Here is a 26,982-nt window from a genome sequence, read left to right as displayed (position 1 = left end):
TAAAGTTAAGCCTCTTATAGTTTGTTTTTAGTATTTCAAGACCTCTTGATGGGTACTCTCTTCCCTCCCTTGAGAACCTCTGTTGAGTTCCTGCCGTACTTTAGAGACATCACTCTAGGACCTTTTGTCATTGCTAATGATTGTGCAGAAGAGTGAGAACAAAAAGATTTTTTTCCCATTTAACCGGGCTTGAATTTTCTGCCTGTAGGTTTGGTGTGCAATCTAAACAAAGAAACGAAACAGATTATTTCAGGCAGACCAACTTTGCCTAAACAGTAGTGTCTGCTGTAAGGAATCTACCTGAGCATGTCCACATTTTTAGATACGGAAGCTCACCATTAAGAAAAAAATCCTGGGGGGTGCCTGGGTGGCACAGCGGTTAAGCGCCTACCTTCAGCTCAGGGCGTGATCCCGGCGTTATGGGATCGAGCCCCACATCAGGCTCCTCCGCTATGAGCCTGCTTCTTCCTCTCCCACTCCCCCTGCTTGTGTTCCCTCTCTCGCTGGCTGTCTCTATCTCTGTCGAATAAAAAAAAAAAAAAAAAAAAGAAAAGAAAAAAAATCCTGGGATGCCTGGGTGGCTCAGTCAGTTAAGCATCTGCCTTCGGCTCAGGTCATGATCCCAGGGTCCTGGGATCAAGCCCCGCGTCCGGGTCCCTGCTCAGCAGGAAGTCTGCTTCTCCCTCTCCCTCTGTTGCTCCCCCTACTTGTGCTCTCTCTCTCTCTCTCTGTCAAATAAATAAATAAAATCTGAAAAAGAAAGAAAGAAAGAAATCCTGCCACTTTCTTGTCCCCCCTAATTTCAAGAATTTGACAAAGTAGTTTAGTCATGGAATGCTGAAAGGGTATTGGATTCTCTTGGGAGTCAGAGAACTTTGACAGATCCAGGGGACCTCTGATGGTGCAGCTCATGAAATGAGGGTGACTAAAGGGAAAATATAGGAAGAGATTTCCAGGCCTAATTCATTCATTCTATTTATCTATCTATCTATCTATCTATCTATCTATCTATCTATCTATAGAGAGAGACAGCCAGCAGGAGAGGGAACACAGGCAGGGGGAGTGGGAGAGGAAGAAGCAGGCTCCCAGTGGAAGAGCCTGATGTGGGGCTCGATCCCAGGACTCTGGGATCACACCCTGAGCCAAAGACAGACGCTTAACGACTGAGCCACCCAGGTGCCCCTCCAGGCCTAATTCTTATTCCATCTGATAGATTCCATCTAATTCCTCATCTTCAACCATAGTTCCTCAAATGTAGCTGCTTAGGTTGGTTATTTGGGCCACGAGTTTACTATATTGAATGTTCAGATCTCAGGGTGATTTTCTTCTTTCTTTCTTTTATTTCTTAATACCTTAAAGTCATCCTATCAAGACGCCTATTTTACACTGACTTCTGGAAACGTTCCTACTATACCAATAACCTAGAATTACTATCTTCAGCTTCTTTATCTAAATTATATAGACAAGTAACTTTCACACTTATCTCCATTATTAGTGTATCGTTACGATGCAGCCATTCCAGAGCCAACCTTACTGAGTTAAATCTGGACTCTGCCACTTAGAAGCTTGAGTGACTTTGGGCAAGTTAATTGACAGTGCCCTGTACACGCCCCAATAAATGGGTCTAAGGAGAGTATCTACCTTCTGTAGTTGTAAAGACCAAGAGCATACCGTATATAACTGTGTAGCCCCGTACCTGCCTAGAACACAGTAAGTGCTCAGAAATAACCATTTTCCCATCCTTTGTGTGGTTTTATGTAATTTTATACTATATAAAAGTTTTCTTTAGTTCAAAATGGCACTATGAAAGTTCTGTTTCTATCCCATTCGATTTTATCTCTTCACTAGCCACTTCTAGTCTGAAGAGTCAATAGCGAGTGTGTAAATATGTTGTCTGTTTTTGTTTTCAGTGGAGTTACAAAGAATTACATTACCCAATAATATGTTATCTCAGCAATTGGAAGTTGGAAACTCTAGTAACCAGTACCGTGACAGAACTTGCCTATGTCGTTCTCTTAAAACTCAGTTTGAGGACTTGAAAGTAGATCTTCATTATCCCCAGCCTCCGCCTGGATTTAAAAAAAAACAAAAACAAAAAACCAGATTGGAGGTAGGGCCTTTCCAAAGGCTGGTCCTAGTACCGAATCTCAGAAGTCACTACTTTTCCAAGCCCTGCAGATGTCTCCTTGTCCTGCCTGCATCAATGCCAGCAATCAGGTTGCTTCAGGACATTTTAAACAAATGTGGGCCAGGCTTTGTTCTCAAAGTAAGGCTTGCAATTCTTTCTAAAATCAACCAGAGTTGTTGAATGTGGTGCATTAGATGTGGCTAATAATGGAGATCTCCACAGTGTTCTGTTTCAAAAAAAAAAAAAAAAAAGTGGGTGGAGTCATAGCGTACTTGAAAGAACATTTCTTAATTTAAAAAAATCCTTTAATTTAAATTTTCTTAATTTAAAAAAATCATCCAGGCTATGGAATCTTAATTGTAGTTGGCCTAAAGGTATAAAATCGTATATGCTGAAAATCACAAACCGTAAACAGATGAATAAAAAAGCAACATGCTACTTTCATTTAACAGTTCATAAGGAATGTCATAATATCTCAGGAGCCAGTGTGCCTGAAATGGTTGTAGACTACGGGGGAGCCAAGATGAAGAAGTTAGGGAATAATATAACTGAACTCTGTCCATCAGAGCTCACCTGCTATGCATTTAAGGCCTAATATGAAAATCTCAAACTGCTCTCATTAGTTAGGCAGCGGAACAATACAATAGATGTAGGGTTGTGGTGTGACACTAGGTCATCCTCATTCAAGTATTATTACCTACCTTTTTTCAGTTTTTACGCTGTGAGAATTTTGACACTCACTTTCAAAAACTGATACCATTCATTGATACCCGCTACCTAAGTTCTCAGTGTATTATTTCATATTTTTAAATATTTCTCTCTGTGTTAAAGAAAAAAAAACTCAACACCATTTGCCATGTGGTTTTAATTTTATCAGACTCTAGGAATTTTGGAAACCGTCTTTGCCTAGATGTTGGAAGAAAATATTTTTTCTACAACAGCCAAGTCTTTCATACTTTAACTATTGGATCAGCCTCTCTTTGTGGAGAGCCTTTTTCTACAAAAGAGTGGCAACCGTAGGATTTACATAAAACGTTTGCAATTTGCCTTATTGAGCAAACTGTCTGTGTAGCGATAGAATGCAGGATTAAAAATAGGTGTATGTATGACCAGACTCACTACCTAAAGAGGAAGTGAAGTTGCTTGCCTCCCGGCTCTGTAATACCATTGAGAATGTCCTCTGGAAGGCGTTCTCAGAAAAACTTCTCAGTTTCCAGTTTTTCTTCAACAGGAGCATCTAAGGAAGTGGACACTAAGCGTGAAGCCCAGGATATACATTTATCTTTTCAGGAATGGTTTCATGTCTGTTCATGGCCAAGCACAGGGGTATGAACCAGAAAACTCTAGAAAGCCACGAGCAATTTTTACCACCTGCCCTGGGGAATTCTCAGCCTGAAGTGGCTGGGTACCAATCCACTGGTCGTTTCCTTTGTACTTCTGATTCAGGTGGGTACCTGAAGCATAGACATTCCAGACCGACTAAGGGAACCCCCATAGGGAATTGAACCACCCGAGGGAGAGACATGGTGCTGCCCCTCAGGGAAAGTGTAGCTAGGCAGATGGTATTTAAAATATAAAATAAAGCAAGAACTGCACAAGACAGTATGTAATTAACTGTTAAATTGTGTAGCTACGTTGGGCTGTAAGTGCTACTCAAAAGCAAAGAAGAGAAATATTTATGGGCTGGTACAGTTGGTGCCTTTCCTGCAGGCCTGTCCTGTCTGAGCGGTGCCTTCCTGAGAGTGGACACTGTGTGCCTGGCCAGGAGCACGTGGGTGGGGTTTCAGTTCCCCCTGGCCCCTTGGCTTAGGGCCTTGTGCCGTGAATAACCTGACAGCTGTCCATGGTGACCGTGCTCCCTCAGCTTCCTTCCCGACATATCACAGATTTCAACGTGGGACCTGTTGCCCAGCTCCCAGAGGATCTGCGTGTATTCCTGACATGTACATTTAAGGAGATCCCTTTTCATTGAACCCTTCTTTGCCCCCATTCCTCTCCAGGTTCCTACCTTTTCTTGTTTGTCTTCATAATTATTTCTCTAACCATGTGTCTCATGCGGGACTCGATCGATCATGTCCTCTCTATGTGTCTCCCAGGTGCTTGTCACAGTGCTGTGCGCAAAGTAGGTGATTAGATATTTAAAATAGAGTATTTCACACATCGCACCTTATGCATGATGGGAGGGATTATGTCAGAGGAGAAATAGTAGAGAAAGACTGGGAAATAGAATGCTTTTAACCTTAAGGAGGGGACAAGTGATCCTGTTATCATAGACTTGGGTACTCTTGGATTATGTATTTGGAGATTTCCTTGGTGCTTTTCTAAATATGTATTTCCATATTAACTTTATGGATGCTGTGGTTTCTCTCCTACCCAGGTAGCATATTCTGTTACCATATCCTTGGACTCCAGGCATCATGTGCCAAATGCTCTTGCAGGTATGATGCACCCACTTCTTCCCGACCCCTCATGCAGCACCCAGGGTAGCGTGGATCGCTCCGCAGAGCTCAATAGCTAGTCTCTATCATAACTTTCAACCAAATAAGTGTTGGGAATAATTGGAGCAAGGGCTTTCCTATTCGGTGTCTGTTTAAGGAAAAATAAGATGTTTTGGTAGGTGAGGCCTAGCCTGGTTCCTTTTCCAGCGCCTCTGCACTGTGAATTAGCAAGCAGGGAACAAAAGACACTTCTAGTAAAATGAGTAGGACAGTTGTATGTGATGGGCACTGTGTGGAGAACATTAAGAAGCGTAAGATTTTTGTCTTATTAAAGTTAAGTTTTTTTTTTTTTTAAGGATTTTATTTATTTGAGAGAAAGGGAGAGGTAGCAGGAGCAGGGGGAGGGGCAGAAGGAGGGGGAGAAGCAGACTCCCCGCTGAGCAGGGAACCGATGTGGGGCTTGATTCCAGGACCCTGAGATTATGACCTGAGGTTAAGGCATTTGCTTAACCTACTGAGCCACCCAGGTGCCCCTAAAGTTCAAGTTTTTGTGGGGTTCCTGGTGGCTCAGTTAGTTAAGCAACAACCCTTGATTTTGGCTCAGGTCACGATCTCAGGGTTCTAGGATCAGTCGAGTCCTGCATTGGGGTCCGAGCTCAGTGCAGAGTCTGCTTGAGGTTTTCTCCTTCTCCCTCTGTCCCTCTCGCACTCTCTCTCTGTCTCTAAAAATAAATAAATAAATTTTTTTAAAATATCAAACTTTTTGTGTCCCATTTTGAAAAATAAGCAGTGAAATGGGGAGGATAGTGCTCTAAATGCTGCCTGGGTGTGGGATGGGTTTCAGTTTCTGCAAAGGATGTCTTTGACCTATATGTGCTATATCCTCAGTTACGCAGAGCAGAGGCCCCTCAGGTGAGAGAAGCACATGATCCTGAGCCAGGGGAGAACTCTTCCGCTAGTTAATGCATTCTGAGAGGGGGGCTGGGGACCGCAATCGCATACAACTAGTTTAGGTCACATGAGACCCTGACACTGTAAGGAAACCAGAGGGGAGTTATATGAATGCATCGAAATGTTCATGAAGAGTTGTTGCTGATAGCTAATCCATTACCTTAAAGGTCGGCTTCTAAGAGTAAGATTTCCCAAAAGATTGAAGTGTTTCTGTGATCGTATAAGATGTGATTTCTATGTAAGTTTCCCTTATTTCACACGAGCATTTTTATAGTCACAATAATATTAGGATCGAGATGGTTAGTGATTTTAGCAACTAAACCAAATATTAATACATGGCATGTGAAACAGATAATTCGAACACATTGAAAGTGGGTGTCTTCTGGGGCTCAGAACACTGTCTCATAATTTCCCACTGCACTATATTTAGCAGAGGCTTTTTATAATTCACTGATACTAATTAATCATCTTTCCACTTCCCAGTGGCTGACCATTGTAGATCTGATATCAGAACATGCTATCAATTAGAAGAGTGGTGACTTTATGTTGCATTAGTGGAAGTGGATCTTACTGATAGACTGCTGAGAAGTTAAACGGTTTTTTTGACCAAAGAATGTTTGGCTTTTGTTAACGGTATCTCTTAAGCATCCTCATATGAAACCATAGTATGAGACATTGGGACAAACAAAATATGAGGCTCCATAGGTTCACTGAAATGGTGAAATGTCTACTTGGCTGCTTGATCTCCAAACCAATCTTTAGCAGAGTTCCAGAAGTTTCTTCACAGCTCACTCTCAAGGACAGAATTCCTAATTTTCCCCTCACTTTCCTCTTGCACACAACCAACCCCAGGTAACCAATGTCTACAGTGCAGTGTCTTGCAGTGCAAGCTGCTTCGCTCCTCACTACACATCTCTGATTTTGGAATGGCTGACTGAATACACAGGGGCGTCTACCAAACAAGAGTATGGCCCAAACTTTCTTCATCATGCAGCCTACTGATAAAAATTATTTTGGTTTTTATTGACATCATGCTTGATAAAATTTTTGAATCCTCTGTGATATAAAACATTTAATGATTTTTAAAAATTTTGATTAATCCTATGTGACAGTGGTTTGGTAGTCTGGTTCTAAATTTGATTTAATTCATTACTTACTTTTAATGTCTCATAAATAAAAAGACAGCACACAAGCTATGTTGCTATAAATGGAACTATCAGTGGTTGTGTCTTCTAAATCATAGTGGTCATTTTCAGTCCCATTGACCACCTATGAAAAGATTTCTTATTGAAATTTTGCTAGTAAATGTCCATCTTCGCTGATACTAACTGTTCTTTCAAACTAATGGAAAGGTGTTACATTACATTATTCATTTTTAACAAGTGGGTTTAAAACCTCACCGAAACTCTTTTCTCCGAAATATTTTCCCCCAACTTTATAAAATTTATACATAACGTGGTCTTTTTCTAGTGTCACATCTTACATTGGCTTTGACAGCAGAATCCAATCACAGTGAAAACATTTCCAAATACCCATTTTCAAAATGCACTTTCCACAACACACATTTCCTAGCAATTTCTCTCTCACTCACTGTTAAAATGCTCTTTGGCCTCGAAGAGATAGATTAAATATGTTTATTTTTACAAAAGTGTCAGCCAAATAGGCTGCTCCTTCAGCCCCTTGTCCTGACAAAAGAAAGGTCAGCGTATTTGGAACGCTTGTCGTTTTGTAAAAGAAAAATGTGCAACTCATCCTTAAGTTAGACGGTTTTCTAAGTAGTTTGCCATCACATAATTAGGAAACCTCTGGTGGCTCAAAATATTTCCTGATTATCCCCCTTCTCATTATGAAGTGTTGTCAGGATTCTGATCTTTAAGATAATAGAATCTGTAAATTGCCTAACTAGAGACACATTAATGGGGTATTTAGCAGTACGATGAAAGTGAGCAGGAGTAGGGGCTCCTCAGGACTCCTGATCACAGCACGCTGTGCTGGGAGAGGTGCAGATGCCATTGTGATTCCCTATATTAAATACAGTAAAACTTAATAGCTTGTTTTTTTGTTTTCTTTTCTTTTTTTTTTTTTTAAGATGAAGCCCATAGGTTTTGATAGTTCCTTTCTGCACCCCGTGGGTGGTTATGTGCCCTCTACTCTGGAGAGCACGGTTTCCACCAGTGCTCCTCAACTCGGGCTATACATTAGGCCACCTGGGGGGGGGGGGTTAAAAAAAAACCCTTGGCCACTTCCCAGGCCAATTAAGTCAGAATCTCCAAGGGTGGGACGTAGACTTGAGTGTTTTTTAAAGCTCCCCAGGTGATTCTGATGTTCAGCCAAGTACTAGTACTTCCTATGAGGATGTCAGCTCTCCCTGCTGTCCTGCTCTTCATCCCCTGGGCTCTCAAGGCTGCTGTCCTGCCGCAGGTTGGATCTGAGTCCAGAGGGGGCCTCAAGCTCCTAGGTGGGACTGTCATTGCTATTGCATGTCACAGGGAATTGTATTGTGAACAAAAAATAGCACCCTCCTCATCTGTAAAACTAAGACAGTAGTTCAGACTGTTCTTGGCCTTTACGCTTCATTTATTGAATAAAGCAGGGAACATAGCATGATTTGGGCTCGTCATTGCAAAATGAACTAATGTTATTGTGGAGAAGCCAGGAGTTGAGCATCTGCCTTTGGCCCGATTTGTTATCCGGGGGTCCTGGGTTCAAGCCCCTCGTCGGGCTCCTTGCTCAGCGGGGAACCTACTTCTCCGTCTCCCTCTGCCACTCTCTCGTGCTGTCTCTCTTTCTCTCTCTCTCAAATAAATACAATCTTTAAAAAAAAAAAAAAAAGAATGACTTCACCCAAAAATGTTGAGTTAGAAGTATGAGCAGGAGTGGAATAAAAAAACATGTATTATTGATAGCATTGATGGGAATTTCTATTTTCTTTTCTTTTTTCTTTTCTCTTTTCTTTCTTACCAGCTGTGTAAGCAGTCCTGTGCTATCACATAAGAAAAACTTTTGAGTAAAATTAACACATGTATGACTCAGAGATATTACTTATAGGCCGAGTTGATATTCAGACCTTACCGTTTGCTAAGTCTGTGCCAGTGTTAAAATCTTTTCCCTTATGTTACAGCTGTTGCCCCCAGTTCTTTGAGTGACCCCAGCATCCCTGGTCCTACCCTGGGACACTTGTGGCCCCTTTGTGGTCCATCAGCTAAAAGATTGTTGTGAGACATGGTAAGGAAAGTTCAGAGCCCTACTTTGTTCTGTTTAATCAGTGCCCAGGTCATACCGCTGGGTAAATATTTTAATTTCAGCCCAGGTTAGGTCTGAATGTGTAATCCTAAGGCCAAGGCATCTCTACTCGTCTCTCATCCAGTAGTTCAGCTACAGAGGTCAAGGTTAAGAGAATAGTCCAAGATCATACCAGAAGCCCCAGTCAGACCTCCCAACATTGGCAGGACTGCTTCCTCTGCGCAGTACTGGTCATTATTTCTTCTTATGCTCGGTCTTGTCACTTTGTCCTTCTGGACAAATATATCAGAATGAAGACAGTTCAGTTCCATTGTAGAAATACGTATTAAGTAGCCCTAGCATCATGCTAAAACGTAAGAAAGAATAGACAGTTCCTGCCCTCAGGTAATTTACAGCATTGTTGGAAATTCTCTGTGCACAAACACGCAACAGTTAAAAAGCAGTGCCGGGCAAGTATGCAGCTCAGTGTCCCCGAGCGTCTTACGAAGTCTCTAAATGCCCTGAGAAGGTAGTCATTAGGAAAGGCTTACAGGAGAAGATGGATTGGATTCTTGGAAGACCGAGGGCCCACCACACATCCTTTCTTTCACCAGATCTGTATGTTAGCTTCTTAATTAAGGGCTGCTGCTCCCGGTGACTAATGATTTCCTTCCTAAACGTAAGACTCCAGTGCTATGTCATTTCGCTCAGGTTGTGTTTCTGTTTGAAATTTTGAATATATTGCTTGAAGGTTTCCCTTCCTACCGAATTTTTTTTTTATCTCTATATAATCCATCCTTTTTAAATCTGATATTAATGAGTGGAAAATAAAAAGATAAGTAATGCGGTCATTAACCCAGATAAACGATTTCGAAGTTTCTGTCTGTAGGTGTACCACTGTTTATAACCTTATTCCACCACCAACTCCTACCGCCTCTTCTTTTTGTTTTCTCTTCCCACAGTGTTCTGCCTTAGGCTAAAAGAAATGAATGTCTTCCTTTAACTCCTTTTCCTAGGAAGAGATCATTTTAATCAAAGATGTTGAAACTCTAGAAAGGTTGTTTTTTCCTACCACAAGTAAAGGGAATTTTAAGATATTTTATTTTAAGATTTTATTTATTTATTTGTCAGAGAGAGAGAGAGTGAGCATGAGCAGGGGAGGGGCAGAAGGAGATGCAAACTCCCCGCTGATCAAGGAGCCCCATGCGGGACTTGATCCCAGGACCCTGGGATCGTGACTTGAGCTGAAGGCAGACGCTTAACCCACTAAGCCACCCAGGCATCCCTGGGAATTTTAAAAATATTTAAAAATCTGTGTGGATGGTGCCCCTAGAAGCTGTAGATGGGAAGAGCGTGGTCATCTTGTACTGGCCACAAGCACAAGAGGAGGTGAGGGGAATGTCATCTTCCTCCTGAGAGTCATTCTATACAGATTCCTTGGAGTTAGGATCCAAATGTTATCAGAGACGGACTGCAGCCCAGACGGCACAGTAAAAAGGAAGTAGGTCCTAAACTTAGAAATTACATGAGAGCTTTTCAAAAATATATAGCTAAGAACACAAAAAAGAAGCAATATGCATTTTTATCTTCCTGAAAAAGCAATGCAAATCGCAAAGGCCTTTTGAGTTATATTAAGATGGACTCGATCTGGGGTTTTATTTCATGACCCATGCCACACACCAACCACTTTAGCTTCTCATGGGAAGCTTATCAGAATTTAACGGGGAGAGTACATCTGGATATATAATATTTGGTAAAATATTCATGCACATCTCTTTGGGTGTCTTAGGAAAGGTTTTTGTCAGGTTGTGTTCTTCGCATGTTTTGAAGGCTCACATTGAGGTGAATGCAGTATAATGAGTTTTGGGCTTACCTGTGGAGAAAAATTTTTTTTTCTTATATGTTAACTAAAGGCAACATGCTTTAGTTAGAAAAACAATTGTAACTGTATAATAATCCCCAGTGGTCACTATAATTATTGTATATAATCCATAATTTAAGTAAGAGTGTGAAACAGCGTGTCCTTAAGATACAAAGGTGATAATGCTATATAGCATGTTGATAGGAACCATAGAAGTTATTTTGAAATTTTTGGAACAGAGTCTCAAAATTTAAAACCTCCAAAAGACTTGGTTCACTGAATTAAAAAAAAAAAAAAAAAAGACTAGGTTGAGGATATTCCATCATCATTCCATTGGATCATACCCGAAGTACAAACGAAAAGTTGCTTCTGTTTACTGAGCCATTCATGTGTGAGTGTTACTCTGCTGTTTTATGAATAGTATTACATGTAAGCTTTGTAACAATGCTGTGATGACCTCATGACAACCCCACTTTAAGGATAAGGAAATGAAGCCTTGGAGAGGCCCTAAAGCAAGTCAATGGGAGCATGGGAGAAACTCACTGTTTGCCTCCAAAGCCACAAGCTCTTGGCCACTGTGCATTACACCTTGAGATAGTCATGACAGCCCCTAATAACCCAAACCACGTGGTACCGTTCCCTTCCCAATGCATGCCCGGGTCCCCTCCGTTAGACCTGCATGGATTGGAACTCATAACAAGAGCCTTCAAAGTTCAGTGTAGCCACAGCTCTAGAGAATACGTTAAAAAGGCTGGTAAGGGGAAAACATTGGAAGAGCCCAGGTGCACAACATTTTTAATGGATCGTATTGAGGAAACAGTAAATGCTCACTGGTGGGAGCTGGGTTCAGTGTAATTCTTGCTTCCTCTTATGCAGAGGACGCAAGCCTCCTTATCATACACAGAATAGGAGCATCACACAAGCTCTGCAGGGGTGAGGAGTGGGCATGAAGTCCTCTTACTTTGGGGCCACCCAGGTAATGGGAAGATGGCCAGGTTCTAGTCTTCGTCACAACATAATTAATTTGGGCATTATGGGAGATAAAATATTCTTCACTTCCATAAAGAATTATGCTCTCTCCTATTATCACTGACAGTAGGGAGGGATAGACGGTAGCCTACCTGGCTATGGCCTCTTGTTCTCTTGGAGTATGGACTCAGTGTTGTTCCATCTCCTCCAGTGTATCAAGAGAGGTAAGAGATGTGCTTGTTTGTTTAGTGGAAGGTTCTCGATTTTTAATGTTGGCCCCTTTAAAAACAATTGTGCTGGAGAAGGAGGTCTGCAGTTCATCAACTACTTTTAGTCTTCTTGACTCCCCCAGCCTGCATCTTCACCATAGATAGGCTGATGCAGAGTCCCGGTTTGCTTGCGATACTCGCAGGTTACACCTGTTGCCCCAGCATCTCACCAGTTTAGTATTTGTTCCAGTTCCTCATTTTTTAAATGAAGCATTCTTTTTATTAAAATGAACCAGGGTGGATTTGATAGATTTTTACTTTGTATTCCCAGATTCTCTTCATGCAGTTGAACAGACTTCTCACTTCAACACTTGGTTAAATCCGAAAGATGTTCCAGCTTTTTCCAAATCCTTCCAGATGCAGTGTCACTGCATCTCCCTTTCAAAGACAGCACGCGGGCACCCAGTGGTAGTGTGGAGTAGGCTTGGGTAAGAGTGAGTAGGGACAGCCAACTCTTCCCAGTCAGTAGGGTGTTAGAGAGGGATGTGGTGCTTTGGCCTTTACCATCTGTTGGTTGCTATTAGCTAATCATACTGTGTGCTGGTCTTTCAGCTGTGAGGTCCACTGAGATGCCAGACCTTCAGTGAGCAGTGCCAGTGGGAAATTATGTTAGATAAAATTGAAGTATATGGAAAGTCAAGGTCAGGCTGTCTTGCCATGGTGGTCTGAGAGCATTTGCTTCAGTGGTTTTATTTATTATTTGGTGGAAATCTGTTAACTATTTGTTTTATTGTTGGATAATGCTTTTATTTCACAATAAATCTTTTTGGCCATAATAAGCTTTAAAAAAAAACCTGAAAGCATGTGTTTAACAAAAAGTTAAATATTGAATTTTTGTTTCTCGAGAAAGTTAACAATATTGTGTAACTTATACCAAATTGTTTGTTAAAATTTAGCATCCACCATGTTTGCCGTAATGATACCGGCAACCACACAAAATTCAAAAGACACAGATCTGCTGAGAAAGTATCAGAGCCTACTTCCAAAATCAACTGTTATGTTCAGAATATTGTACCCAAAATAACATTTTAGCATGGGCAGTTACAGAAAATGCATTTTTATAGTACTCTGTGAAGCATGACTTTTCACTTAGATCAAGTGATCCATGTTAGTTTAGCTCATTTTTTATTCCAATTTTTCTTACGTATGTGCAGAAAAAATGAAGCAGTAGCTATGAATCTGTGAACTCCCTTAGCAGAAGAAAATCTTTGCAAACAATCATGGTTTGATTCTCCCCACCCCCACTTTAATTCAGGGAATCAAGGTGAAGCTTTTGGAAGTTCGTTCTGATGAGGTGAAACATCTATCATTGTTTTGAATAATATGGTAAATGTTTTTGCTTCTTTAAAAATTGTTGAAAGTGAAAGTATTTAGTGATAGGATATGAATATAGTTTCTGATGGAACACAATATAATAGTAAAACATTTATTAAACTGAGAAGCCTATGGAGAGAATGTGCATGGAATTAATTATGACTCATAAATAAGTCATATTTGTGCCCAAACAAGCTGTGATAATCTACCGAGTTTTATCTACTGAAGTATTTGTGATAGAATAATATTCTACACTGATACAAAAAGGTAGTTCTATGGAAATGTTTGAACTGAAATATTTACATATTTGCAGTTGAAAAATAATAGAATTAAGAGTACCTTCTATGTAGCAGAATTTGTTCCGGACTTACCAGCTGTTTTGGCCCCCAAAAGGGAGAATATTTCTGAATTTAAAATATTAAGGTCTAAAAAAAAAATTAAGGTCTATAAAGAAGGACCCAATTTGAAAATGGTAACAATTTCAAATTTATTAACCTAAAACAGCTAGTGCAATTTCGGAAAATGTTGCAGGCAATTTTATGAAATACTGTGTTATATAATGTATCCATATTGAAAAATATAATCTTCTGAAAAATGTCAGGGACATGATGTTAGAACAGATATGGCTAAGAACATGACTAAAATGCATGAATGTACCAGAAAAAAACCTTCTGCTCATTTTCTTTTACTTTGATCTACATGGATACATAAAGATTTTATTTTTTAGAAAGAATTTTGTATTTGAAAACATTTTGATAATACCAATATAGGAAAACTGATTTGTAGTCAATAAATAAATATTTCAAAACTGTATAACATTAATTATTTTCATACTCGAAAGTGTCAGTATAGACTATAAACTATCATATTCTCACTAGAAAGTTACCAGTTTCTCAACACTTGTCCAAGTAGCTTTTTACATTTGATTCTTATCCATAATCTTCCTGAAACTTGGGTTCTTACTCAAGGTGACAAATTATATAACTTAATATTTAACCCCTCCCCCCAAAGTACCCAATGAGATGTGGCTTCTCTTACTTCCGTTCCCTTCTTCCTACTCAGGTTCTAAATGTGTCATTACTTTCTTTCACTGGGCAAGTAGGCAGTGTTGCTGTGGTTTCTTTTTACCTTCTTACTATTGGAACGGTTTCTTGCTGAGTTAAAGGGGTATTGAAACAAGTGTTCTAAAAGGTTCCCTTCCTTCCACAAGATCCCGGGACTGTGAGCATTTCGGTTCTCCTGATCACACGTTCTGAAGCTGCAGAGGGCAGGTTTCACAGAGGATGTCCCAAGGGAAGATCACCCCCGCCGGGCAGGATTCTGAAATTGCTGGGAGCATCTGGGAATGCTTCGTTAAGGAGCTTGTTCTTTCAATTTTTTCAGCGTTGTTCCAAAGTCTACCAAGCCAGGCAGGGGAATCTTCTTTATCTGTTCCTCCTGTTGTGAAACAAAATAAAATCCCAGCCCTGCAGCAGCGTAGTCCTCTGGTTAATAAGATTGTAGGAACACAGACATTGCAGAGGGCTAAAATGATTAGGTTTCTTCTGAGACATAATATCAGGAAATGAGCCACAGGCATAATGTGATCTCAAAAATGAAGTGATGTGAATCTCTAAAGCAGGCATTTACCTATTATTCCGGAATAGGGGAGAATCAGCCCATTGGTTGTTTTGTTTGTATAAAACCAAGCCCCGTCTGTTTGTTGGAAGTCTCAGTCTCTACCCAGTTTCTCAGAATGTGATCCATGAGAATGCCAGTCCTATCACCTGACCTGAGGGGGAAGAAGCTACCGTGGTCAAGCAGGTTTAGGAAGGACAGTAGTATCTCCAAGCCTAGCCTGTGCTCATGGATTCTGAGCACCATTACTTTTTTTATTTTTTTTAGGATTTTTAAAAGTTTATTTGAGAGAGAGAGCACATGCAGGGGGAGCTGCAGAGGCAGAGGGAGAAGCAGGCTCCCCACTGAGCAGGGAGCCTAATGCAGGACTTGATCCCAGGACCCTGGGATTGCGACCTGAGTCAAAGGCAGCTGCTTAACCGACTGAGCCTCCCAGGCCTCCGCACCATTACCTTATCAGCGGTTCTGAGTTCTGTAATATATAGACACCTGTTTAACTTTTTATAACCCTCATTGTCCACAGTCATATGACTTGATCTCAGAACCCATTTTTCAAATAAACAGCCATTAAAATCAGAGTAACTACTGCTCCTTAGATATTCTTTGAAAGCAGCCTTACAGGCATACCTCGTTATTTTGATAAATATGCATATCTTTAAAAGAATCTCCCTTTCTAATGTCTTCTTTATCATTGTGACTTTGTATAAACTCTTGGAAAATATGGTGGTTTTTTGTAGTAGTCATAAGGTGTGTATGGATATGCACACACATTCATTACTGTGACATTATCATCGTAATCATGAAGTAGCATTTTAGCTGTGCACAATTTTTATATCGCATCCCAAGATTTTACAGACTGAGAGCAAGATTCTTCGTAATGGAACCATGTAATTAGTCAACATACTCTTTGGAGTTACTTCATATATATTATATCATGCTGCATCAAGCATCCGGCCTACAGTGTCATTGATACTGATTAATCATGACATGGCAGACAGACACGAAAAAGGAAAATGATAAGCAGAGAACTAAACACAAGAATATTTACATGGAATTTTTGGTGATAGAGTCAAGAAAGAGATTGAGTCCTTTAAAAGAAAAAGAATATTTTTTTTATTTTAATTAAAAAAAAAAAAACTGTATATTGACCTGAGAGAGAGAGAGCATGAGCAGTAGGGGCAGAGGGAGAAGGAGAGAGAATCTCAAGCAGACCCCCCTTGGGCACGGAGCCTGACTCAAGGTTTGATCGCAAACCCTGAGATCACGACCTGAGTCAAAACCAAGAGTCAGATACTCAACTGACTATGCCATCCAGGCGACCCAAGAAAAAGAATATTTTAAACAATTAAAGGGGAGCCTGAGTGCCTCAGTTGGTTAAGCGTCTGCCTTTGGCTCAGGTCACGATCCCAAGGGGAGCCTGTTTCTCCCTCTCCCTCTGTCTGCTTCTCCCCCTGCTTGTATTCTCTCTGTCAAAAAAATAAATAAAATCTTAAAAAAAAATAATTAAGGAGATTTCCTCCACCAAGAAGGAATTCACTGTATTTTAGAATAAGCAGATATAGCCAGTAGTGAAACAAAACCAGAGAGAGAAATATATTTCCAGCAAATGTGTTTTGGGAAAGGCAGTATGCCTCATAGTCTTGTATTGCCTTGGTGAACACCATAATAAAGACTTAAAATAAAAATCTAATGCTAGAAGAACAAGTTTAATAATGGGATAATAAATCAGTTTGTATAGTCTTAATGAAAGCAAAGTAGTAATATGTGAGAGTTAATAAACTTATGTAGTATTTTGTTATTTAGAACATTTTATTTCACATAAATTCTCTGCTTTATTGGCGTCAAGTGCATTGCCTGACACGTGACAGGTAAATATCTGTTGCAATAATTAGTATTTGTTAATGGTAATTTGGAGAGGCTGCGGTATTTCACAGTGATTATAATGCTCGTTTCGGGCGTTTTACTTTACTTACCGGTCCTTCAGTGAACTCTTTCCCCGTCTCCCAGGTGGGGTGGTTGAGATCCGGGAGGTGTGAGTGACCTGCCTACAGACACAGGGCTGGTGTGTGAGAGTGAAGAACGAAGCCTGGCTTGTTCTGAAGCTGTCATTCTCATTTTCCCTCCTCCGCCTCTGGTTCTCTGGATTCCCCAGTGAGGGTTCAGTGGTCTCCATACGATACCGGGGTGAAGAGGGACATGGGCACTTTAGCAAAGGAGAATCTGTAGATTCCTAGCTCTGAAGGATTCCACACACAGGATTTATAATCTTCTACAGGGCCTTCAAAAGCCTGCGTCGTGTAGTAATTTGTAATTTTGCTGAGCCATGAGTTGAATCCTAAGTATGGAGAGGCTCTTCCGTGGGAGTGAGTCACTTTGCCACGTGAAGTCAGCCGGCAGGAGCTCAGCGTGACACTGCTGCTCTTTGTCATTTATGCAGTAATGGTCATAAAAAGATGTATCAACAACTGTCGCCCTGTGTCTAATGCACCTTAATGAGGGTCAGCTGCTGAAGCTGGGATGAAGTCAGAGAAGGCGAAGTGGTCTAAGAAATGACAGTCCCCATCCACGTTTTCTGTAGGAAATTTTATGCTGAGGGGTGTTGCCAGTTTGAGGACTCAGAGATCCAATATCCGGTGTGACCTGCAGAATGTTATTTCACATGTGAGCAAATTAAGGCTTGGGTGACTTGCCCAGTGTCGCAGAAGCTGGTAGGTAGGTTCACCACGGTTTATGATCTCTGCTGTTTTTTTGAAATTGAAAATTGAGAGGATTTACTTTTCTTTGGGGACATTTATAGAGGCAATTTTACAATTTTCTTTTGCTTTTTCAGTAACTGGTAGCATTAGGTGTTAGGCTCTGCCTTTGAGTTTTCTGTGCATTCTGTCCTTTAACCCCCTAAGGTCAGTGCTATTTCTACCCTCCGTTGACACATTGGGAACTAGAGGTTTAGAAATGTTAAGTAGCTTGCCCGAGGTCCCCTTTGTTCCTGCTGGGTGAAGGTGGGCTTACAACACAGCAATCCCATCCCAGAGTCCCTTATTTTACTCTGTACTTGAGAAGGAAATAAAACAGAAAGCTTCGGATCCCCTCTCCCCCCAGTTTATTTGGGAGTTTGCAGTGGTTTTGTTTGTTTTGTTGTTTTGTTTTTTTAAGAGTCAAATGTGAAAATGGAAAAAGCACCAAGGAAAAACAAGAATGAGAGGATGTGAGCCTTGGTTCAGAATTAAAACAGACTCCCACAGTGGTTGAGACTCTTCAATTCAGAGGGCCTCTGTGTGTCTTGGGCGCCCTTTCAAACAGAGCAGCCCCTAATGAGCTGCTGAATGTTTGTGTCTGAGAGCTCCCACAAATGTGGAAGTCACCATTTGGTTTTCTCCTTTGGGATTATAGGAACCAGAATAGGTGTGACATTCCAGCCAAAGCCACCCCAAGCTGTTAATGAGTTTTTAAAAATCCTTCCAAAGTGATTATAAGATCCTTTTTATTTCATCAAAAGGCTTGGCCTTTTGTGGGCAGGGTAAGACCCACCATGGTGGGGACTCAGTTCCTCCCCATTTGCTGAAGTGACCATGGAAATATCAACACATCCAAGATTTACCTGAATTTTACGGCCACCGGATCGTGAAAACAAGGCATTACCACATTGGCACATCTTGTGGTTTCCATGTGGTCTTTCGCTCAAATTCTGCCAGAGTTCCTAAGAGTAGCTGCTTGGTCTTCACAGTGTTCCTCTAAGGCTTGCCTCCAGCTTGCTAAGAATTCTGAAAGTGAGCATTCATCATTAAGTATTTCCATGCAGTGTGTTCAGCTGTGACTTAAAATGAAATAGAACTGTGCTTTACATTCTGTTTATTTAATCAACTCATACCTGTTTTGCTTTTCTATGTACAGTGTTCAAAACAGTCAGCTGTAATTGTTATTTATATTATCAGAAATGAATTCTTGGGGCGCCTGGGTGGCTCAGTCGGATAAGCGTCTACCTTATGTAACTCAGGTCATAATCCAAGGGTCCTAGGATCAAGGCCCGGATTGGTTCCCTACTCACTGGGGAGCCTGCTTCTCCCTCTGCTGTTCCCCCTGCTTTGTGCTCTTGCTCTCTCTCTCTGTCAGGTAAATAAATAAAATCTTTAAAAAAAATGAATTCTTTCCTTTTCTTCAGAGTTAGGCTTTTTTCATTACTAATTACTTAATTTTGCATAATTACTTGTGATTTTCACTATTATTCACATTGGACATTTGGACAAATGGAGAAAACAAAGTTCCTACTCTCACATATAAAAGTATATTCTTTCCACATACAGAATACTTTTTACAAAAAAATTGAGAGGATTTACTTTTCATTGGGGACATTTATAGAGGCAATTTTAAAATTCTAAGTGTATTTTGTAAAATGGTGTCATACTTTTAAATAACTTACGGAACTTAAGAGAACGTTCTTACATAAATGCAAATTACAGTTGATTATATTTGGATGTCATTTTCCAAAACAGCAAGGATGGAATTAAACAATGAAGCCTGAGAGGCAGTATAAGTGACTTAGAAGTTCTGCCCTGGGTGAAAGCCAAGCGATGACCTGTGTTTTTCTGAGAGCGATGTTCTTTCCAAGATGGTGGCTGTTGCCTTCTGAGTTAGGGTTCATAGCTGAGACCAGTATTGCCGCTTTCCCTATGGAGGTTAATTTGAATTAAGAGTCAGCATGAAACTTCCTCACTGGACTGGTTTTTCCACAGTTAACAGAAAGTGCCATGTTTATTTTGTCCACCAAGCCTTGGTTCACCTACTCCTCCTCTCTAGAAGCATCATGCATCTTCACCTCCACCTGCCAGCTGAATCCTTCTCTTGACACACTGTTTGATCTCCTGTGTCTGTACCGAATTCTACTTGTTCAGTCCCCATGTAGCATTACTCATGTACAGATTTACTGATATCTGCCTGTTTTGTCAGGCGCTGGTTGGAAATAGTTCTTGTTTCAGTAAATGGTATGACACGCTCCTTGGTGCTCTATGCATTGTAGATGCATTTACTCTGTTTACAATCATCCTGCTTATGGCTAGAGAAGTCCTTAAGTGATTGGGTCTAATCGCATCATCTTATAGACAAGGAAAATGAAGTTCCAAAAAAGTAATGTGCTTTCTCCTAAGTAAAAATCATGGCCAGTTAGTGTCATGGGTAAAGCCAGGACTAGAAGTTAGATGTCCTGGTTGCAAGGTTAGAACAATTTCTACTCTTCCTTCCTTGCATCCTTCATCCGAAAATATTTATTGAGCCTCTCCCAAGTGTCAGGCACTCTGCTAACCCGCAAGCAGTGTTGAGCCTGTCTTGGAACTTGTACTGTGAATGTGGAGGAAGACACTAACAGGTATCACGCACGTAGATGTGTACCACTTGCTCCGATAAGTGCTGCTAAGGATTGTGTAGTTATATGAGAGCAGTAATGGGTGGAAGATTTCCTTGAGAAACTGACTTTGACTTGTAGGACCATTGTGCTTCTGTGTACTTTTTAAGTGCAGTTAAATTAGGCAAGTGTTTGTTATATGGACCCCTAAAGAAATTAGAGTCTGTAAGCTACGGCCCCTTCCTCACTGTATAGTCTAGAAGGGGAATAAATCAAGACGTAACTATAACATAAGCAAAATATAGAAGTTCCATGGTGCAAAGGATGCAAAGATAACTTTTTTTTGGAGGGGAATTATTAGGAATAACTTCCTGTGAGAGGTGGCATATGATACCGCTCTGGAGCAAAGGAGGTAAGGAGGTACAGAAAGGAAGAGGGAAGGCGTTCCCGTTGTAAAAGCAAGCAGAGAGAGACCAGGAGAGGAAATTACAGGAGTTTTCTGGCAATAGAAGGTAGTCTCACTTTACAGCATCAGGCTCTTGGTGGAAAGTTACAACTATACCCTCTTGAGAACGTTGTCTTTATTTAAATGCCCTTACAGTCAACTGAAATTAAGGATGGAAATGGAAATATTCCCTCCTGTTCCTACTCCTGGAGCACATAATCCTGTGCTTTGTTTGGTTGCCATCTGTATGAACTGTTTCCCCCACCCCCTGCAGGAACGCTGTCTAGTTCTCTAACTGCTGTATTACCTAGCATTTCATTGGGGTCCAGTAGACATTTAATCATAATAGTGAAAAGTGTCTGGTCTGTTGAAGCTTTTTCTCTGGCAGAAACTAACTTCTCTAGACACAGAAACAGGACTCCTTCCAAATGAGATGACTGGCCCAGGGTAGTAAGTAGCAAATGCATTGTAGAAATATTACCTATACTAAGCTGTGTTACCCTGTCGCTCTTACCCTATTCAGAGTGAGGTCCCAACCATTTCTTCCTGTGGATCGTATAATCATTGGTCTAAATATTATTGTGGAAAAGTACTGAAAATTATCTACTCCTTAGCATGTGCTCGCCAGCAGCCAGCTACTGTATTCCAGGTTGTGCAGGATAGTGGTGTTGGTCAAGCTTATCAGGAAAGCAAATGGAAAAGAATTCTTTAGAACGTGTGTTGCACATGAATGGCCTCTGATCTAGCTCAGGCACAGATATGTCTTATTTATCTTTTATAGGGTTGCCAAGATCTAAAATTAGGGATCATTCACAGAAAAACCTAGGGTTGTTTTGGCTTCCTTGAAAAATTGGAAGATCTGGCAACAATGGACCTACCTTGCCGATGGCAACGATTGGTTGGAGCTAAGCAACAGCTGTGGTCTTTAATTAGGGAATATATTTGTCAGCGTGCCACAGTCCCCAGTACTCCCTATTGCCTGTATCCAGCCCATGTTAGTCGTTTCTGTGGCTTTCTGGCCCTTAGGACATCTGCTTTGGAATGATTGTTGCCTGTGTGAGCCTCTTCTCTTTAGCTTCCCGTAATTCTTGGCCCGCGAGGCAATTAATTATGATCAGAACAACTAGCATCTGTGTGCTTTGTAGTTTGCATTGGTTCTCAAACTTCTGCTTGCATCAAATCTTAAAACAGATTGCTGAGCCTTGCTTCCAGAGTTTCTGATGCACAAGGTTTGAGGATCAGAGGATTTACATTTCTCTCAAATTCCCGTGTAATGCTACCTTTTGAGAATCATCGAGCTATAGTACTGTAACACGATACAAAGCAACCTGAGGCAGGTGAGAAGTATATTCCTCACCAGAAATAATATTTGGAAAGAGTAAGCAATTTACCCAGGGTTATAAGAAGAAGTAGAGTCAGATTCAAAACCTTGTCTTTAGAGTATATCCAGCAGGAAAGCATACTGTAGATCCCTGCTTCTGTACCCACCTGCTTCCCAAGATCCACAGAATCTTCTAGACAACCCTGTAATAAAGACGTAGCCATAGGGACTCTAATTTAGGATTATGCCAAGGATGTGATCGTTCTCCTATCCCAGTGAACAAGGGAAGAAAAGCAGGGGTTGAAACTTAACATTAGGTATACCTGCAGAGGTATGAGACATATACCTGCTAGGCAGGACCATTGACTAAGGTAGGCTCACCTGCAGTGGGACTCAAACAGAACTCTAGGCTGGCGAGTTTGCTACTGGGATGACAAGACAGTTTGCCTGGGCAGGGATTAGGTACAGAAAGCAATTACAGAGATCCCTTTTCCAAGATAGGGGTCCAGAGCATAGCTAGAATTTCTCACTTCCTAGATCTGCAAGGTCAGAACAGAACTAACAAGAAAGGTGATTTCTTCAGTCTCATCATGTTGGGCTTCTTAAAACCTTATTTAAGTCAAGATTAGTCTAAATGATATGGGGCCCTTCCCACTTGGAAGAGAAGGAAGGTGAAGTTTGGGAACGAGACAGGGTCTAACATGGATTAAACTTATTTTAAAATTTAAGTTTCTTAAAATTCCATCTGCGTAAAACACTTTGAAATGAATAATTAGGTCATCATGTGATCGTGATAGCCATCCACTAACCTAGTTTGAAAATTTGTAGTTCTGCATGTAAGAGTGTGTAGATAGATAGATAGATAGATAGATAATGAGCTACTTACCTCCGATTTCCAAGGTAGTTGTATTTATTTGCATATTTATGTGTATGTATAATTCACATATGTATATTAATGTAACTATATTAATGTACTATATGTAGTCACAGGTTATGGATGGATGTAATTTATTACATCCATGAAACCTATTTTGACTGGGATTTTAGGCAGTGGTACAATTTGGTTAATTTCAGGGGTTGACCATACAACATTTTGATTTTAATCTTGTTGAAAAAATTTTTTTAATCTCCTTACCTATTTCCTGCTAAATGTTGTGTGATGAAAATAACAAAGTCCTTTTTCCTCATTAAAAAATTCTAATGAAATTCTCAATCTGATAATGTCGATAAGGCAGATATGAAATAAATACTTGGAAGTCAGGGTGTATTGAAATGGAGGGGGGAATTGTTACTGTGTTTCACATCATAATATTGTTCTTCTAGGGGTTTTATACCCTCTCCTGAAAAGGAATGATAGAAACTAAATCCAATTAGTTGAGGAGTCTGATTAAGTTTCTGCTAAGCCGTAAACACTCAAGGGCTGGGTATATTATGTATTTGATTATAATAAACTGTAAACATAGAGGGAATAATTATTCCTGTCCTTTTTCTCTTACTAGTTTGGTTTAGGATTCTGATAATCACCAGAAATGATCATATGTGTAGCATGACATCCTCACTGTTCTGCTGGAACTGAACACTGTCTTCCTCTAACCAACTTTCGGTAGCCTCAAGGTTTACTGTACAGGGAAAGATTTGGGACAGGATTCTCTCTAAGGAGAAAAAAAAAAAAAAAAAACAAACCAGCAGCAGCAAGACTTTTTGATAAACCAGTTTGAAAAAAGCATATGAAGGACGAACTCAGTGGTGCGCAGTATAACATGCGAATCAGGCAGTTTTCAATGACAGAAAGGAGAGAGAGTTTTAAAACTGCTGTTTTTGTTTTTAACAGGCTCATGCACAGTTAGTTCGAGAAGTTGACGTGGAGAAGGTGTCTGCTTTTGAGAATCCATACGTAGATGCAATAAAGAGTTTATGGAATGATCCTGGAATCCAGGAATGCTACGATAGACGACGAGAGTATCAGTTGTCTGACTCTACCAAATAGTGAGTATTCATCCAGGAGGCCCTTTGAATCTTTCTCTCGTTTCATCTGCTCTGCACTGATAACTGTCTGCCTCACACTCCAGCTAGGAAGCAGTATAGCTATTAAACTCATGCCAGCCTCATACATGTAGACTATATTCTGAGGGACTGGCATCCTGAGGCAGGGAGAGTATTTCTTTTACTGTTCTCCGTAAAAAAAAAAAAACAGACCAAAGACTCGAGGAATCTGAAATTACCAGCCCATCTCTTCCGCCAAACTGCAAACCAGCAATTCTCAAGCACATACTCCATTGTGATTTGAAATCCTGTAATAATAATTTTTCATACAATTTTCTGATCTTTTTGTCATGTGCTGGAGAGCACCCACACACATTAAAACTTCCAAACAAATACGCTTGATTATGGCTTCTAAAACACATCAGACTTCCCAAATTCCAGTTTCCAGTTTCCAGACACAGAACCTTGACTGCTTTCTGGGAGCCACTGTTATGTTGATGGATAGGTTTGCCTTTGCATGAAAATTGCGTGTGAGTCTAATTTTGCATGCATTCCAAAATTATTCTGTGAGCTGTCAATCAAAATCATGTGTCCTGGGAGAGATTTGCATCCTAGAGAGATTTGTTAGTTCTCTAGATTAAATCTCCCCTAACAGAAAGAAAGTGAAGATCTGGCAATCATTGGATTAATGTAATCAATGCAGCCAGCAATCCAGATAATCAGGCGCCTGAAAAATGGACTTTTTGTAGTATTTAGCCAGATTTCTGTCTACATTAATTACGTTAGCCCAGCATTTGCCTCTTATGTTGGTTTTGGGTGGAGAGAAGAATGGGTGGAAACTTAGCAGCAGCCTCAGGCCAGTCTGTATGATGCGGTGACCCGCTGGATGAGAGCAGGGCCGTGGGGAAAATAAGGAACCCCCTAGGCTGACTGGCATCACTCATAGTGCCTGGAAGATCCAAGAGCTTTTCAGTTCTGTTTTCTCAATAAAGTAGATCACGTCCTTACTCTCGCTCTAGGCATTGGTGTGAGATAAGTTATGATGCAGGGTAGCCACAGAAATGTTGCCTGGTCAAAACAGTTCTTGCATTCCTATGGGAAATTTGAATTCCATAATTCTGGAATGTGCCGTAGAAGGCTCATGATTACTGTGCCTGTCATATTTTAACTAGTATGAGTCCGCTGGTATGCCTGTGGAAGGTACACTTTCCTCATTCCTGACCTTCTCTTTCCTTCTTCCACACCTGCCCTTCCATTCCTTCTCTTCTGCTCTCTGCCTGCCTGCCTGCCTTCAGCCCCCGTCCTTCCCTCTGGAGCCCCTACTGTATAAGTTTCTGTGAGTGCAGACATGAGAGATGCAGTCAGCTCTTGTCTCTTCCAAATTCTGCCCCCTCAACCTTTGACCAGCTGTCTTTCTCTTACTTCCTGCCCCCTCTGTCCTTATGTTTGCTTTGCCATTTCAGATTTCGTCTATCTCCCCATGGTGCTGTTGTGTTTTATCTCTTGTTCCCTGTTCCTGCTCAGTATGTCTCCTCCTATCTGCTTGCTTCCCCCTCCACCCTCATCTGTCCTTCTCTGGGGTTCTCCTGTTCCTCCTTTGCACTTCTCACTGTACTACTGGGATGCCTGTCCTCACCCTTACTAAGCAGTAAATTCTCCATTATCACATTATATTTACTAATAAATCCTCCAATCTCTCATCATATCTAACCTCTCTCTTTCAACTTCTATCATAAATCCTGTCTCTTCCCCTTCCTCACCTATTCTGTTCTTTACCTGTCACCTGTGATTTTTCTCCCTATAGATAGGTCTTGCTATTGGGGACTCAGAGCACCAGTGTCTAATAATTACATGCTTACCAGGGTCAGGGTTCCCCCTTAGGAAATGATTTTGCCTCCTGCTGTGAGGATGGCCTTGGGAGAGGTTCCTGTTTGCCCCAAGGACACCTGTATGAGCTGTTTTGCTGTGTTCTTGAGACAAGGCTCTCCCCATGTCTGGTGACATTCCTCAGTTGAGATTTGTGGGTTTCTAGACAGGTGCCCATGAGTTAGTATAAAAATAGGACATTGCAATGTCTGCTACTTTAGGGAAAGAGCTCTTCAAGACCATTTGTTCAGACCCCTGTTAGCACTGTGATTCTGGGAAAGCCGCCATCTTAGAATTCTGTTGTATAGGCTGTGTCTATCATAGAACCATGCCTTTGGGCACATCCCTGATGCTGGAGCCAGACTGAGATGTGGGGGCAGCTGGGAGAGTCTCATCTAAACCCCTTCAAATGATTATTCTTTAAACAGTTTCACTTTCCCCAAATGGGGATATGAAGAAGTTGATTTTCTGAACTATATGTATTGGGTTTATGTGTATGCACATACACCTAACTCTTTTTTAACCATATTTGTGTGCAGAAGTAAGAAAGTAAATTATTACATGTTCTTATATACCCACATTTCAGTGTCCACTCTTGAAAAAAGAAATAGGATGTTTCTCTTCATAATAAATAATACCATGTTACATCTAAAATTAATCATCAGTCCTTTTTATCATTATACTCATACACGTTCACATGTCCCAAATTCTTCCAAAACGTCCTTTAGAGTTGGTTGGTTTTAAGACTGCACATTGCTTTGGTTTCCTCCCCTCCTCTGGTTTTTACATCCCCTAGGCTCTTGTAATCGAGTAGAGTCCTGTTTGCATTTCATTGGCCTGTTGAAGAGATTAGCCTGATTGCGGCTTTATATAGTATGAATAAACTTGCTTCTTTGTCTCCTGAATTTACTATAAACTGGAAATTATATTTAAAGACTCAATTAGATTCAAGTTAAATGTGAGGAGAACTCACTTGAATTGATGTTGTTTGCTCATCATTGGTGAAGGTAAGGCTCACCACAGTATTGGGGCACTGACGCCCTCCATTATGAAGTTTTATTTTTCCTCCTGCCACCAAAAGCAATCTGCATGGTGTTACTTTGTCACTGGGTGATCTCTGGTTCCCCATCAACTCTTCACTTAATGGTTTTACTTGTATTTGATGTCTTGTGTGATTTAATAATTCCCTTAGGGTTTACAAAAGAGTGATTTCTCTACTTTTATCAGTCGGTCCACATTGGTATTCTTCAGTGAAATAGAAGG

The 26,982-nt window shown here is 40.7% G+C and overlaps 1 protein-coding gene across 1 annotated transcript in view; it reads left to right on the top strand.

The window, feature by feature from the left end:
* The window catches only part of GNAQ (G protein subunit alpha q), a 304,957-nt gene that overhangs the window by 180,465 nt on the left and 97,510 nt on the right, over positions 1-26,982 (top strand). The window contains exon 3 of the mRNA XM_026518812.4: positions 23,702-23,856. Within this exon, the coding sequence (XP_026374597.1) occupies positions 23,702-23,856 (155 nt within the window). The remainder of the gene's footprint in view (positions 1-23,701; positions 23,857-26,982) is intronic.

This window comes from Ursus arctos, unplaced genomic scaffold, assembly GCF_023065955.2.
Source record: "Ursus arctos isolate Adak ecotype North America unplaced genomic scaffold, UrsArc2.0 scaffold_33, whole genome shotgun sequence".
NCBI lineage: Eukaryota > Metazoa > Chordata > Mammalia > Carnivora > Ursidae > Ursus > Ursus arctos.
This window is presented reverse-complemented; position numbering and strand designations above follow the sequence as displayed.